Source organism: Mirounga leonina, unplaced genomic scaffold (assembly GCF_011800145.1).
Source record: "Mirounga leonina isolate KUSES-001 unplaced genomic scaffold, KU_Mleo_1.0 Mir_126, whole genome shotgun sequence".
Lineage (NCBI taxonomy): Eukaryota > Metazoa > Chordata > Mammalia > Carnivora > Phocidae > Mirounga > Mirounga leonina.
The window spans coordinates 25177882-25192011 of NW_023270314.1; the positions used below are offsets into that span (position 1 = coordinate 25177882).

The following is a 14130-nucleotide window of genomic DNA, read 5'->3' on the forward strand; positions in this document are numbered from 1 at the left end:
GGCTTTGGTCCTGGTGGTTTCCCCGGGGGAATCCAGGAAGTGACTGTCAACCAGAGCCTCCTGCAGCCCCTCAATGTGGAGATCGACCCCCAGATTGGGCAAGTAAAGACCGAAGAGCGGGAGCAGATCAAGACCCTCAACAACAAGTTTGCCTCCTTCATCGACAAGGTGAGGGCAAAGCTCAGAGGTGCCATGGAGGGTTTTGGCTGCCCAGGGTGTTGGCATATGATGATGCCAGTGGGATCTGCCAGGCTTATAGGCAGGGGTATTGGCTTCTTGTCCTGGTTCTGCCTTGGTTCTGCCTTCAGGATAGCAGGCATGCCTCTTTTGCTCTTAAGGTCCTATTTTTCCCAGCCGTGAAACAGGGAAAGGATTCTAGCTCTTGATTTCCTTCTAGGGATAGGACTAGGGCAAATGAAGTGAGGGTCCAAACATGCTCGTTCTCCTTTGAAGAACAGGGCATTAGCCATGAAATTATTATAGCTAACATTCAATTTCTCTTGAAAAACAACTTCTTGATAATCTAAACTAGCTGGTAATCAAACTTGCATTAGTAAGAATCTTGGGACTGCCTCTCAGTGATGAGTGTTGGCAACTGATTTACCTTCTGAATGGTGCTGTGTTTTAGCCAATATTAATTTGAGCTGTCTATCCTGGGGCAGGGAAGGGTGTGCTGGGTCTGGGGGAATGAGCCTGGGATTTGAAGTTAAACCCAGGTGAGCTATAAGCTGAGTACCTGAAAGGGGAAACAACTAGGGAAAATGTGAAACAACCTAGGAAAATTTAGACCCTGTTGACTGTTTTCACTGCCTGTAGGAAGGTAAAGTTAAATTTTCACTTAAAAAATAATTATAAATAACTTTATTTATGCTGATCTCCTGTACTTGTGTTCTGAAGGATCCGCATAGACTAGGACAGTGATGGCTGTGACTCTTAGCTTGGTCACTTAGTAGCCAGGTCAGTTTGGGCAACTTAAATTGTTTGAGACTCCATTTCCTTATCCACAAAAGGGATAATAACACCTCCTTAATAGGTGATTGTGAGGATTAAATGAGATAGAATAAGTGAAAATAGTAGGTATAAACAACACATTATAGCTCTCCCTTGTCTAAATTCTCATTCTTCTCAGTTAAAAACAAACAAACAAACAAACAACCCAGAGGCTATTGCAGATTGGAGAACTGGGTTCATTTCCACATTTCCACTCTTTGGGATGTGTGGCCCCACTTGCCCAACTCAAGAGGCTGATTCCTTTTCTTTTTTACCTGATACAGGTGCGGTTCCTGGAACAGCAGAACAAAGTCCTGGAGACCAAGTGGGAGCTGCTCCAGCAGCAGACCACAGGATCTGGCTCAGGACCCAACAACTTGGAGCCTTTCTTTGAATCCTACATTAGCTTCCTGCGCAGGCAGTTGGATTTGGCTCTGGGGGAGAGAAGGAACCTGGAAGGAGAGCTGAAGAACATGCAGGACCTTGTGGAAGACTTCAAAAAGAAGTGAGGGCCTCAACTGGGGAGTTTCCTCTTCTGGGGGATTAGCAGGGAGGTGTAGCCCCAACTTGAGATTTTAACTGTTCCAGACTGTACCTTCAGTCAATACTCTTGGATGGACTTGTTGAGTGAGGCATGATCAAGCGGAAGGGGGTGAGAGGGTGGGGATTGAGACTTCAAGGTGGCTGATTATGACAGATTTCTCAGGCTACAGGGATCCCCTCCTATACTAGCTTAGGTGGATGAGAGAATCTACCCAGAGTTAAAAGCCCTTTGGGATGGAGAGCCTGCCCTCCACACTTACTATACATAGGAATCACTTTGGAAGCTTGTCAGAAATGCATATTCCTGTGCTCTGGTCCTGGATATTCTGTATTTGTAGGTGTGGGGCAGGTCCCAGGGATCTGAGTGCCCCATAGTTGCCAGGAGTTCCTGGCAGATGGTCTAGGGCCACACTTTGTAAAGCACTCTTTCAATGTACCCAATACCCTGTCTCTGGAGCATCAATCTGCCTTCTTCTGCATGTTTGGGGTTGTAGTTGATACACTCTGAGGTCTGTGAGAGGCAAATTGGGCCTCTCGAAGTGCGGAGGGAGCTCCAGATATCCCCAGGGTCAGAACACGCAGGGGTGGGCACACCTGCTCTGGGGAGGCCCCATTCTGGTCCAACTGCATAAACCTGGTGGGCACCCAGGCTCTGTGCTGAGCTCAGAGAGGCAACTCAGATTGACATTGCTCAGAAACCTCTTCTCCTAGAACCATTCCATTTTTCAGTCTTCATGAGATCTAGACCCTTGGTGGGAGATTATAGTCATTATAAGATTATAGTCATTAATAAGCAGGAATCTCATAACCTTGATGCATTCAGAAGACATGAGTTTCTTCTTAACCCAAATTCCTAAGCAACTCTAATTAATGGAAAGAGAAACAGAACAGCGGCAGAAAACCCGGTCTGAGCAAATACCTCTCTGGGTCTCATATACACATGCTGCACTTTGTGATGTCTATCAGAGCCAGGCAAGTAGTCAGGCTCCTTGAAGTCTTCTCCCACCTTGCCTACCCATACTTCAGCCTGTCACCCGGACATGGGGAGAGAAGAGTGAGGCAGTGGCCTGAGCTCTGAAAGACCTCTAAGCCAGACTGGCTACATAATTCTGGCAGCTCAGTGCAAAATGAAAATGCAGGGCCCTTGTTAAAAAATTATTAAGAATTTTAAGATGGCACCAGCAGAGCATTAGACTGAATGAATGTGAGGACCTTCTCTACCCAGGGCCCTGTGTAACTGCATGGGTCACATGCCCATGAAGCTGGTCCTGTCTCTGGGTGAGGGGATTCTGCATGAGTGCTTGGGAATCCTCATTTTTTTTTTTTAACTTCTGAAATGTCACTGTCCAAATGTGTGCTTCTTTCTGTCCCAGGTATGAAGATGAGATTAACAAGCGCAATGCAGCTGAGAATGAGTTTGTGGGGCTCAAGAAGGTAAGAGAGCTGGGAAGGTTCTATTTCTGGGCACTGACCCCATGGAGTCAGCTGCTCTGGGGCATAGGGACTCTATGCTCTGTGTGGGGTTTACATTTCTCCCTACATTTTTGGAAATGAAGGAAGCTGCTCTAAATACATTATTGGTGAGGAAGACATCTTACAATGTTACTATGATTAATGAATTGATTAGTAATGTGAACTAATAATGAAGGTTTTATGTGTAGCATTGATCAAGGTTTTCAGCCTACAAGTGTACCCTGGATGTTATTAATAATAACAATCATCCAATACTTGCAGCTTACTTAACCAGTTATCATAAAGATGAGGTAGTGAGAAGAATATCCTCATTTCTATTCAGAAGGTTGGTTATATAGTACCCAAACCCCAAAGTCACATGTTAGGTAAATGTGATTTTTTTAACCCTTACTCCAATGCCTGGCTAATATGGTTTATATTTTGTTAAAGGATTGGGGTTTAATTGGTCAAGGCAACTAAAGGGAAGAAAATCACTTTGATTTTCTTTTAGAAGGGAAAGTGAGGAGTGAAAATTAGGAGGAGGACAGGGGAAGGACAAAGAGGAGAGATGAAGGCTTAGGAAAGAGCTGTGGGTGGTTGGGGTACAGTGGGTCATTCTTTTGGGTTTCTAATTTCCTGCCTTTGCACCCTGTAGGACGTGGATGCAGCATACATGGACAAGGTGGAGCTGCAGGCCAAGGTGGACAGCCTGACAGATGAACTGAATTTCTTGAGGACCCTCTATGAGATGGTGATTCCTTGATTCCTTGGTTTGCCAAGCTCCAGAGCCTTCTTGTCTGCATGCTTCCCAAGTAGGACTTTAGGGGATAGTCAAGTGGAAGAACACTCCCTACACCAGCTATGCCCCACCTAGGAAATGCTAACTTAGCTCTCCCAGGCTGTATCCCTGGGCCATAGGGCCAGGGTACCTTTCTGTCTTCTTTGTTTTCCCCTCTGTCCTCATCCATTTTGTCCTACACCTTCCCTCTGGCTCCTATACCAGTATCGTGGCTAGCTCCTTCACAGTACTCCTCCCTACTGTAGTCCCATGGAAACCCACACAGTCGGGCTCACTGGCTGATACTCTCAGGCTGACAACCTGATTATATTTGCCCATTTACTTTTTCCTTTAACTTTCGGCTATAGCCTATAGCAGGTGAGGTGCTGTGGGGTCAGCATTCTCCAGATAGGATCCTTTAGGCTATAGCCAGGCCTGAAATGCAAGCTTATTTTTCTAACTGTCCCATTCCTGGCCCCATTATTGGGATATCTCCGCTGGCAGAAGATTCTTAGTCTTCTTCATTCCCAGCATCTTCTGGGGCCAAGGGGTGGTCATGAAAATGAACATCCATGTTCCCCATAGGAGCTGTCTCAGATGCAGAGTCATGTCAGTGATATGTCTGTGGTCCTATCCATGGACAACAACCGCTGCCTGGACCTGGACAGCATCATTGCCGAGGTCAAGGCCCAGTATGAGGACATCACCCAGAGGAGCAAGGCAGAAGCTGAGGCATTGTACCAGACCAAGGTGGGAGCCTTCTCCTTGCCCCCATACTCTAGGTTTAGGTCTTGCTGACCAAGAATGTTCTAACACTGCAAAACCATGTTGATTGGTTTCTCCTCTGTCAGCTTGGGGAACTGCAGACCACTGCTGGCAGGCATGGGGATGACCTGAAGAACACTAAGAATGAGATCATGGAGCTCAACAGGGTGATCCAGAGGCTGCGGGCCGAGATTGAGAATGTTAAGAAGCAGGTGGGTCTGGACCTAATGGAGAGATCCTAGGGGTCTTCTGGGCCCTGGAGAGAAAGAGAAGCAACAACTGTGCCTCTGCCACATGCTTTCTCTGTCCTTTCATGGTGTCACATGTGGGATAGCTGGGAGAGTCCATTCTCCAGAGATTCCTTCTCAGATCTGAGCTTCTTGGAAAGCTCCCTAAGGAGAGATGGTTGCTTATTCTGGCTTTCCCAGCAAATCTTGCAACTGTAGGGAGGGCCTTAAACACTCAGTTTCAGTAGGATCTGCCTTCAGTGAACTATTTATCATGCACTTCACATAACCTCAATGGCTAATTTGTATCACTGGAATAAAGTGATTAATTAGGCAAGGGAGTTTTTAAAGTCTTGCAAAAAAGAACCAGTTACTAGACCACTACTACCTTTACCAGCAAATCAGTGTTCCTTTTCTTGATGAGACATGAGTTAATTTCAATGGGCCAAAGATAAATTGACCAATTGTAAAATGGACTTCTATTTTCTGGGTATGTACCATTGCCATTTCTAAGGTAGGGGGTGGAGGGATGTGGAATGGGAAGGAGAACTTTCAGGAAAGATCAGCTGTTTGTTTCTTGGTCACTATGCTAAATGGTTTCCTACCTCTCCCTGCCCTAGAATGCAAACCTGCAGGCGACCATTGCTGAAGCTGAGCAGCGTGGGGAGATGGCCCTCAAGGATGCCAATGCCAAGCTCCAAGGTTTGCAGACTGCTCTACAGAAGGCCAAGGATGACCTGGCCCGGCTGCTGAAAGAGTACCAGGAGTTGATGAGCATGAAGCTGGCCCTGGACATGGAAATTGCCACCTATCACAAGCTGCTGGAGGGCGAGGAGTGCAGGTGAGGTGCTGTGGGGTCAGCATTCTCCAGATAGGATTTTAGAGTACCTGTGACAAAAAAGAAAGAGAGCAAGATGATTGGAGAGGACAACCCAGACAACGGGTAAGGAATCTCCTGAAGGACAGAATTTAGGATTCAAGCACCCCCATTTTTTTGTCAATCAAGATCATCCAATTCTCTGATTTACTGTGGCCAACAATGTTGTATTACATAGCTCTGTTGATCCTCCTTATGAGCAAGAGTAAGGAAAAGTGCTTTGGGGTTATAAAAAAAGCTGTAGTGCTGTCCACTGAACTTTCTGAGATGACAGAAATGTTCTACGTGCTGTCCAATACAATAGCTCTTAGCCACTTGAGTACTTGAAATGTGACTAGTGCAACTGAGGAACTGAGTTTTACACTTAATTTAATTTTAATAAATTTAGCTAGCTTCATGTGGCTAGTGGTTACCATATTGGACAGCACAGTATAGACAGTCCTGCAGCGCTCCATCTCTGAGGCTGAGTCCATAGGGAAAGTGGCTGATGCACACACACTCTGGAAAAAGAGCACAGTATCAAGTAGCAGATAAGGGTTTAGTGAGGGGATATCAAATGCCAAAGGACTGTTAGGGATTGAGAAATCTTTCTGCTGACCAGCGGCTCCATGCATCTTGCATTGAGCCTCTGTCCTCAGGCAGCTCCCAATCTGATGGAGGAAGCAGAACTCAGGTGTGAGAAGGAAACATTAGGATTTTTTATAAGTCTCTATGAAAAGGAGTGGGGATGATGATGGTGCTATGTGTACTGGGAATTGTGGGATAAAGATGGAGTGGTCGACAACAGTGGGGCCCACATTGGCAAGGTGAGCAGACATGCTCCATGTCTGTTCAGATATGTGGACATGCCTGCTCCATGAACAAGAACGAGGCATAGGAAGATGGGTTGTGTGGGCAGGACATTTTCAAACTCATCATGTGTTGAGTGTCAGCTTGTCTCACATTTTACCCATCTGAACCACCGAAGGGCTAACCAGCTGGGAGTTGGGTGTTGAGCAGTTGGCTTGGAACAGATGGAAACTGGAAACTAAAAGAAAGAGGATGGGCAGATGGAGAGATGGAGGGTGACTGGTGAAGCTCCTGAACACTTCAACTCCCCCAAAGTAACCTCTTTCCCTGGGGAGATGGGGCCATGGAGATAGACACTTGGAATAACCTTTCTTCCCCGGGGGTTACCCCTAGTAGGGCAAATACGGGGGTGTGGCTCCCAAGGTTATGGACCCTCAGCTTTGTGGCTAATGACTCATGGCTGAAATAATCCACGTTTCCTTCTCTTCCTTTTTAGGATGTCCGGAGAGTGTCAGAGTGCTGTGAGCATTTGTAAGTAGCCCTTCAAAAACTTTCTCCCTGGGTTGCAAAAAGAAACATCCTCACTGCCTGACCTACAGCAGGAGAGCTTGACCTATGCAAGGAGGCCAGGCCCCCAAACAGTGCTAGGGTCTCAGGCCATGGCCACACACTCCCCTGCTAGCATAAGCAGGGAAACTCTAAGGCCAAAGCTAAAATGCCTGTGGTCTTGGGGAGTTCCCTAGGTTGGAGAACCAGAAATTTCTGTGGATGCTGCTGGCTCTTGTTCTTGGGGGACACCAGAGGGCCAGGCTCACTCTTGTCATTTACCAGCTGAAGCCTCAGAGAAGTTGAGCATCTTTCTCAAATTTGCACAGCCAAGCAGGGTAGAGTTGTGATCCAGACCAAAGCCTTTGCCTGAATTGAGTGCCTGTTCTCCACAGCGGTGGTCAGCAATGTCACCAGGACAAGCAGCGGCTCTGGGGGAAGCCGTGGAGGGGTCGTCGTCGGCGGCAGCAGTAGCGGTGGCTACAGGGGTGGCAGTGGTGCCCACGGAGGGGTCAGCAGCAGCAGCAGTGGGGGCAGGCTCAGCAGCCGAGGCAGCAGCTCTGTGAATCAGAGTGGAATTGGCTCCAGCTCTGGCGGCATCCAGACCTCGGGAGGCAGCAGCTATAAGTCTGGCAGTGGAGGCAGCACCAGCATCCGCTTCTCCTAGACCACCAGCTCGAGCCAGCTCTGCTCCAAGTGATCCTCTGAGGTTAAGTGTCCATGCCCAGCTGCATCCCTCTCAGCCTGCCCACAGCACTTCCCACTCTGCTTGGCATTGACAAATGCCAACCTCAACCTCGCTTTTCTTCAAGTTCCCTGGAAAAGGGGCTGAACTTCTTGGCTCCTCCATCCCCAAGATCTCTCCTAGGCCAGGGAGGTCCAGCTGCTTATCCCAGATGATGATGCCCCTGACGATGGTAGCAATACCTGAGCCCAAAGTACTGTGGGCCTTCCCAGCCTGGCCTGTTCCCACGCTGGCCCATCTCCCTCTCTCACTGGGAGCTGATAGTCTGAAGCAGGTATGTTTCAGCCCCGCTGAGGATGCTAGAGGGTGAATGGTCAAGTTCTCCAGAATGTTGGTTCTCAGGGTGCCCTCCCCACATCTGGGCATCATGTCCTGACTTACCTCTGCCTCTTTAATTCCCCCAGCTGTGGATCCTCTGGTGATGATTATGTTGCACTTTCTTTTCTCAATAAATTGCACTGAATTTCACATTCTGGTGTTTGGCTTTCATTCAAGGGGCTGTAGAATAAACTGAGGTCCAAGAATGGAGAGAAATCAGGTGCGGGTGGTGGTCTTCCAGAAGTTCAGTGGTGGGTATAGCGGTTACTCAATAGTCTTGACTTCTCCTTTACCCATTTGGCTGGGTTCTTGTGGTAGGTCTGTCCAGGAGTATTTATTTATTTATTTTTTAAATTTTATTTTATTGTGTTATGTTAATCACCATACATTACATCATTTGTTTTTGATGTAGTGTTCCATGATTCATTGTTTGCGTATAACACCCAGTGCTCCATTCAGTACGTGCCCTCTTTAATACCCATCACCAGGATAACCCATCACCCCACCACCTCCCCTCAGTTTGTTTCTCAAAGTCCATAGTCTCTCATGGTTCGTCTCCCCCTTCAATTTCCCCCCCTTCATTTTTCCCTTCCTATTATCTTCTCTCTCTCTCTCTCTTTTTTTAACATATAATATATTATTTGTTTCAGAGGTATAGGTCTGTGATTCATCAGTCTTACACAATTCACAGCACTCACCATAGCACGTACCCTCCCCAATGTCTATCACCCAGCCACCCCATCCCTCCCACCCCCCATACTCCAGCAACCCTCAGTTTGTTTCCTGAGATTAAGAATTCCTCACATCAGTGAGATCATATGATACATGTCTTTCTCTGATTGACTTATTTCGCTCAGCATAATACCCTCTAGTGCCATCCACATTGTTGCAAATGGCAAGATCTCATTCCTTTTGATGGCTGCATAATATTCCATTGTATATATATACCACACTTCTTTACCCATTCGTCTGTTGATGGACATCTGGCAGCAACTTCTTCCTAGAAACATCGCCAAAGGCAAGGGAAGCAAGGGCAAAAATGAACTATTGGGACTTCATCAAGATAAAAAGCTTTTGCACAGCAAAGGAAACAGTCAACAAAACCAGAAGACAATGGACAGAATGGGAGAAGATATTTGCAAATGACATATCAGATAAAGGGGCTAGTATCCAAAATCTATAAAGAACTTATCAAACTCAACACCCAAAGAACAAATAATCCAATCAAGAAATGGGCAGAAACATGAACAGACATTTTTCCAAAGAAGACATCCAAATGGCCAACAGACACATGAAAAAGTGCTCAACATCGCTTGTCATCAGGGAAATCCAAATCAAAACCTCAATGAGATACCGCCTCACACCAGTCAGAATGGCTAAAATTAACAAGTCAGGAAACGACAGATGTTGGCGAAGATGTGGAGAAAGGGGAACCCTCCTACACTGTTGGTGGGAATGCAAGCTGGTGCAGCCACTTTGGAAAACAGTATGGAGGTTCCTCAAAAAATTGAAAATAGAGCTACTGTATGACCCAGCAATTGCACTACTGGATATTTACCCCAAAGATACAAATGTAGTGATCCGAAGGGGTACGTGCACCCCAATGTTTATAGCAGCAATGTCCACAATAGCCAAACTATGTCCAACAGTATTTATGTTGTTTAAGTGGTTGCCCCCACTCCCAAGGAGGTCTTCCCATCCATCCTCCCTGCCTCTGAGCAGGCCTCTGGGATCCAGTCTTGGAAAAAGAAGGTTTAGCAGGTCATCAAGGGAATAGATTCTACTGGGACTGCAGCTCCTTTTCTCCCATTGTCATGCCAGCCAGACACAGCAAATTCTCTTGCTGCAAACACAGCTCCTGGAGTCTGGAGTGGTCAAGCATAACACCCTCTTTTCCCTGACCAGGTTCTGAGCCAATTAAAAAATAAGACAAAGGAATGAGCAAATGGAGAGTCAATATTGCCTTTATTACCAGCAAAGCAGATACTGGAGAATACAATTTATACTTCTGATGGAATGGGTTTCCTAATACAGGACCTCAGGATTAGGCCAGATTTCCCACCTGGGCAGACACAATATAGGGCCATCATGTCCTTCTCTATGTGGTAAGTCCCCTCATGGGAGATAGGAGAGCAGAACATTAGCTTGCAATGAACAGTCAGATCTTAAGAGATGGAGGGGCAGAGCTATGCATGCCCAGTTCTTCCTTCCAAACTCACTCATCAGGTAAGAGAGAGAGTAGCAGAGCCACTAGTGGAATTCACTCCAGATGGATATAAAATTAGGGTTGAGGAAGATGCATACTTGCTCTTACACTGGCATTTCCAGGCTGTTCCCAAAAACCTGAAACCCAAACCCATGGAGGACAGGGACAATGAAACAGTCACTGAAGGAAGCAGGGAAACTGAGAGCTTCAGTGGAGTCTCTGTTCCTTTCCCCATGCCCCAATTCAATCCCATCTGCATGCCTTTGAGCATGGTAAAATTCGGGTTTTTAAGTCACTGTAGATTATACATTATCTCCCCACCCCCCAGAAGTCAGACCAGAGCTGGACTAATGAGAGGTCATCTGTACATTATCTGATGGGCCAAGAAGAGTGCCAGGACCTGGCCTCCATGTTCTTGAGTCAGATCTGATTTCCTACACTCATCCCATCTGATCTCTGAAATATAGCAGCCCTGGTCTCAAGCCTTGGAGGAGACTGATTTTAAAGTTCCTACACTTGAGAGTGTAATAAATCCTTACTTATCTTTCAAGGCCTGGTAGCAGCCCCCTTCCCCATTTACTCTTGGCACAGCTCTGAGTACTATGGGAACAGGACAGGCTGCTCTTACTGGTCTTTTGGAGACATTACAAGAAGCATCACCAATCCCTAGGAAGACACCCCAGATGCTCTGCTCCTTGTGTCGCCAAACTTCCTGGGTAGAGGCTGACTGCACTGCACTAACCCAGTTCTCATCAGACTGAAGCAGCAGGGTTTGGTATGGCAGTTCAGTCTCTTATCCATCATTCCATGTGTGGAGAATTTGTTCCTGAGTGCTGTCTCAGGGCCCTGCAAAGCGTGTGGGGCATGCAGTGAACATTTGGGGGGTCAACTGAAAGAATGAAGAGAGTAATAAGAGCAGGACCTCCTCCCCCCACCTGGAATAGGTCACACCCCAAGGCAGGATGAAGCTGAAAGTTGGCAGTGAGAGCCTGGCACCTTCCTGTGAGCTCTTGCAAGAAGAGATAGTGGAGCGGGTTCCAGAGGGAGGTAGTGAAAGACTACAGGGTACTTGGAATCGAGAGAGGGAATTGATCAAGGCATTTTGGAGAAGAAGCCTGGAGCAGGTCTGGGAAGGAGAGTCTGGGCAACATGGAGGAAGGGCAAGGTTATAGAGCAGATATCCAGACCAAAGTCCAGGAGAATTCTAGGACTAGGATCATGTTTCATATTCTTGACACAGGCTGGGACTAAACCATATACTAGTGGAGCAGGGAAGCTTCCAAGGTGAGGGCATCATATTTAAGGCCAGGCTAGGGGCTGGAGAGAATCGATTATCTCTAAGTGTATGGGAAGCTGGCAATCCTAAGCTTTCTGAGCCATGAAGAATCCCTCAAATCCATCTCCCATGTGAAGACAGAGCTGCGGCAGTCTTCTGCTTTTGAAGGCACCCAGGGTATGTAGAGTAGGTATTCACCTTTATGGAATGGTCAGAGGGGTGACAGGAGTCTTCCCAAATTGAAGCTTGAAATCCTACCAGTTATGTCTTTAGGATTAAACAATCTGTCTCCAAGAGTCAACTGTTTCTTCATTCTCCATCCTTTATCTTTTCTTCCTTTTTTTTTAAATATTTATTTGAGAGAGAGAGAGAGAGAGGGAGGTGTGGGGAGAAGGAGAGAGAGAATTTTGAACAGACTCTGTGCTGAGTGCAGCCTAACACAGGGCTCAATCCCACGACCCTGAGATCATGACCTGAGCTGAAATCAAGAGTCAGATGCTTAACCAACTGGGTCACCCAGGCACACCTATCTTTTGTTCTTTATCCTTACTCTTTCCCTCTTCTTCTAAAGATTTTCCTCTAGATTATAAAACAACACATACCTGTAACGAAAATACATAAAATTTAGGAAAGTAAAAGAAAGAAAGAAAGATGATCTATAATTCCACCTCCCTATGACATTTTCCTATGAGTATGCCTGTGCATACACACATGTACGTACATAGAGATAGGTACGTGTAAATATATCATCTTTTACAGAACAAGGCCTTAAAAATACATACTGCTTTACAGCCTGATTTTTCAGTTACTCTATTGTGGAATTTATCCATTTAGTCATTCAACAACTAGACTGAGTGCCTATCATTTTCCAGACGTTGTGCTGGGCTCAGGAATAGAGTGGAGAACTTGTGTAATCTCTGCTTTCATATAGTCTAGCTGGGAAGAAACTTACCAAATAATATTTTCCTATAACAACCAATATAGATGGAGATCATTATTTTCTTTTTCAGTGCAGATTCTTATTTTTTTCTTAAGTAGGCTCCATGCCTGGGGCTCCTGGGTGGCTTAGTGGGTTGAGCGTCTGCTCAGGTCATGATCTCAGGGTTGTGAGAATGAGCTCCGCATCAGGCTCCCTGTGTGTTCAGTGGGGAGTCTGCTCTCTCTCTCCAAAAATAAATAAATAATCTTAAAAAAAAGGCTCCGTGGCTAATATGGGGATTGGAATCACAACCCTGAGATCGAGAGTTAAATGCTCTACCGACTGAGCTAGCCATGTGCCCCTCAAATTCTTATTTTTACTTAAAAAAACCCACAAAGGTATACATTGGGAATTAAGCAACATTTTTCCTTCTTTCTAGAGGTGTGACATATGTGTTTTCTGGTCACTAATATTCTACCAAAAGTTTTATTAAACCTAAGGCAGGTAGAGGATCATTCAATCTCTTTGGTATCCCCTTCTATTCAGGCTGAGTTAGACCAGTGAACACCACTTTGGCAGGGAGAAGAATAGAGTTGGTTCATCAGTCTGGTGACTAACATAACATAATAAAAGAAAATTTAAAAAAAGAAGAAGAATAGATGTGGAAGGGGCACAGCTTGAAGAATCACATTTTTATCAAACGCATCCCAATCCCAGACCAAAATCTAACAAACTGATTTATACATAAAGGATTTTAAGCAAATCTGCATAAATACTTAATAAGCCATAAGAAAAGGATAACTTTAGTCTATTTCCAGCATACAGTATATATTCGTTGGTGCCCAGTAAAATAGTAACTCCAATGAACAAAGTATTTTTGCCTTAGGGTTGTGAGATCAAGTCCCACATTGGGTGTGAAGCCTACTTAAAATAAAATGGTAAAATTTCTTTTTTTCCCCCAAAATGATTCTTATTAAAAAAAGATTTCTTTTGCAGCAGTGGGACTACATCAGGACTGGAATAAGACAGTCATAAAAGAACTGCAAACCCAAGACCAGGAGTTGATTTTCACATGTAGCTTTTTGGTAAAAGACATCCTTTTTTAGTTGATTCCCACAGCCAAGACTAGTTCTAATTTTCCCATAATGGTGGGCTGAAAATAGAGGCGTTTCAGAAATCTGAAGATAAGGGCAGCTGTTTTAACACCGTAGATAAACATTCCTAATTAGTCAAAAACTCCACACAGGTGGGCCATTGGGTTTGACGGACTGAAACTCTAAGCCAAATGAAAGAACTGTGAGCACAGGGGAAGATTTATGCAAAGCCTGCCTGTGGTATTTCAGACAGGGAGGGTGTGTGATGGTGTTGTTCCACTTCTTGTCACTGGAACATGTATTCTGGGGGCAGGGGCCTTCCAGGTGGAACGCCTGACATCGTCTTATCCCAAAGAAGTCTGACTCTCAGAAGCACCTGAGAGAGGTGTCTGCTTTGGCAGGAATACTAGGGGTTATTGAATAGAAGGTGTTTCAGGAAAAAGTCCTGGAAGCCTCAGATAATTATCATCTGACCCATCAATACCTAACAATAAACCGCTGTAGAATAGAGCGTCTTTCCAGCGTGTATTCTCCAGTCATCGGGAGCAGAAGCCTCTTCCGGCCTATTGGGCCCATGTTGTCCAGGAGGCCACCAGTCCCTGCAG

The 14130-nt window shown here is 45.7% G+C and overlaps 1 protein-coding gene across 1 annotated transcript; it reads left to right on the forward strand.

Annotated features, from left to right (window-relative positions):
- Positions 1-7667, forward strand: LOC118009006 (keratin, type II cytoskeletal 2 oral-like; the record flags this gene model as incomplete). The annotated part of the gene is given in 9 exon segments (XM_035002896.1): positions 1-168; positions 1275-1495; positions 2907-2967; positions 3641-3736; positions 4349-4513; positions 4615-4740; positions 5376-5596; positions 6918-6952; positions 7363-7667. Coding segments are annotated over 9 exon segments (1398 nt in total), but the record flags the coding sequence as incomplete, so codon positions are not given.
- Positions 7668-14130: the final 6463 nt, after the last annotated feature.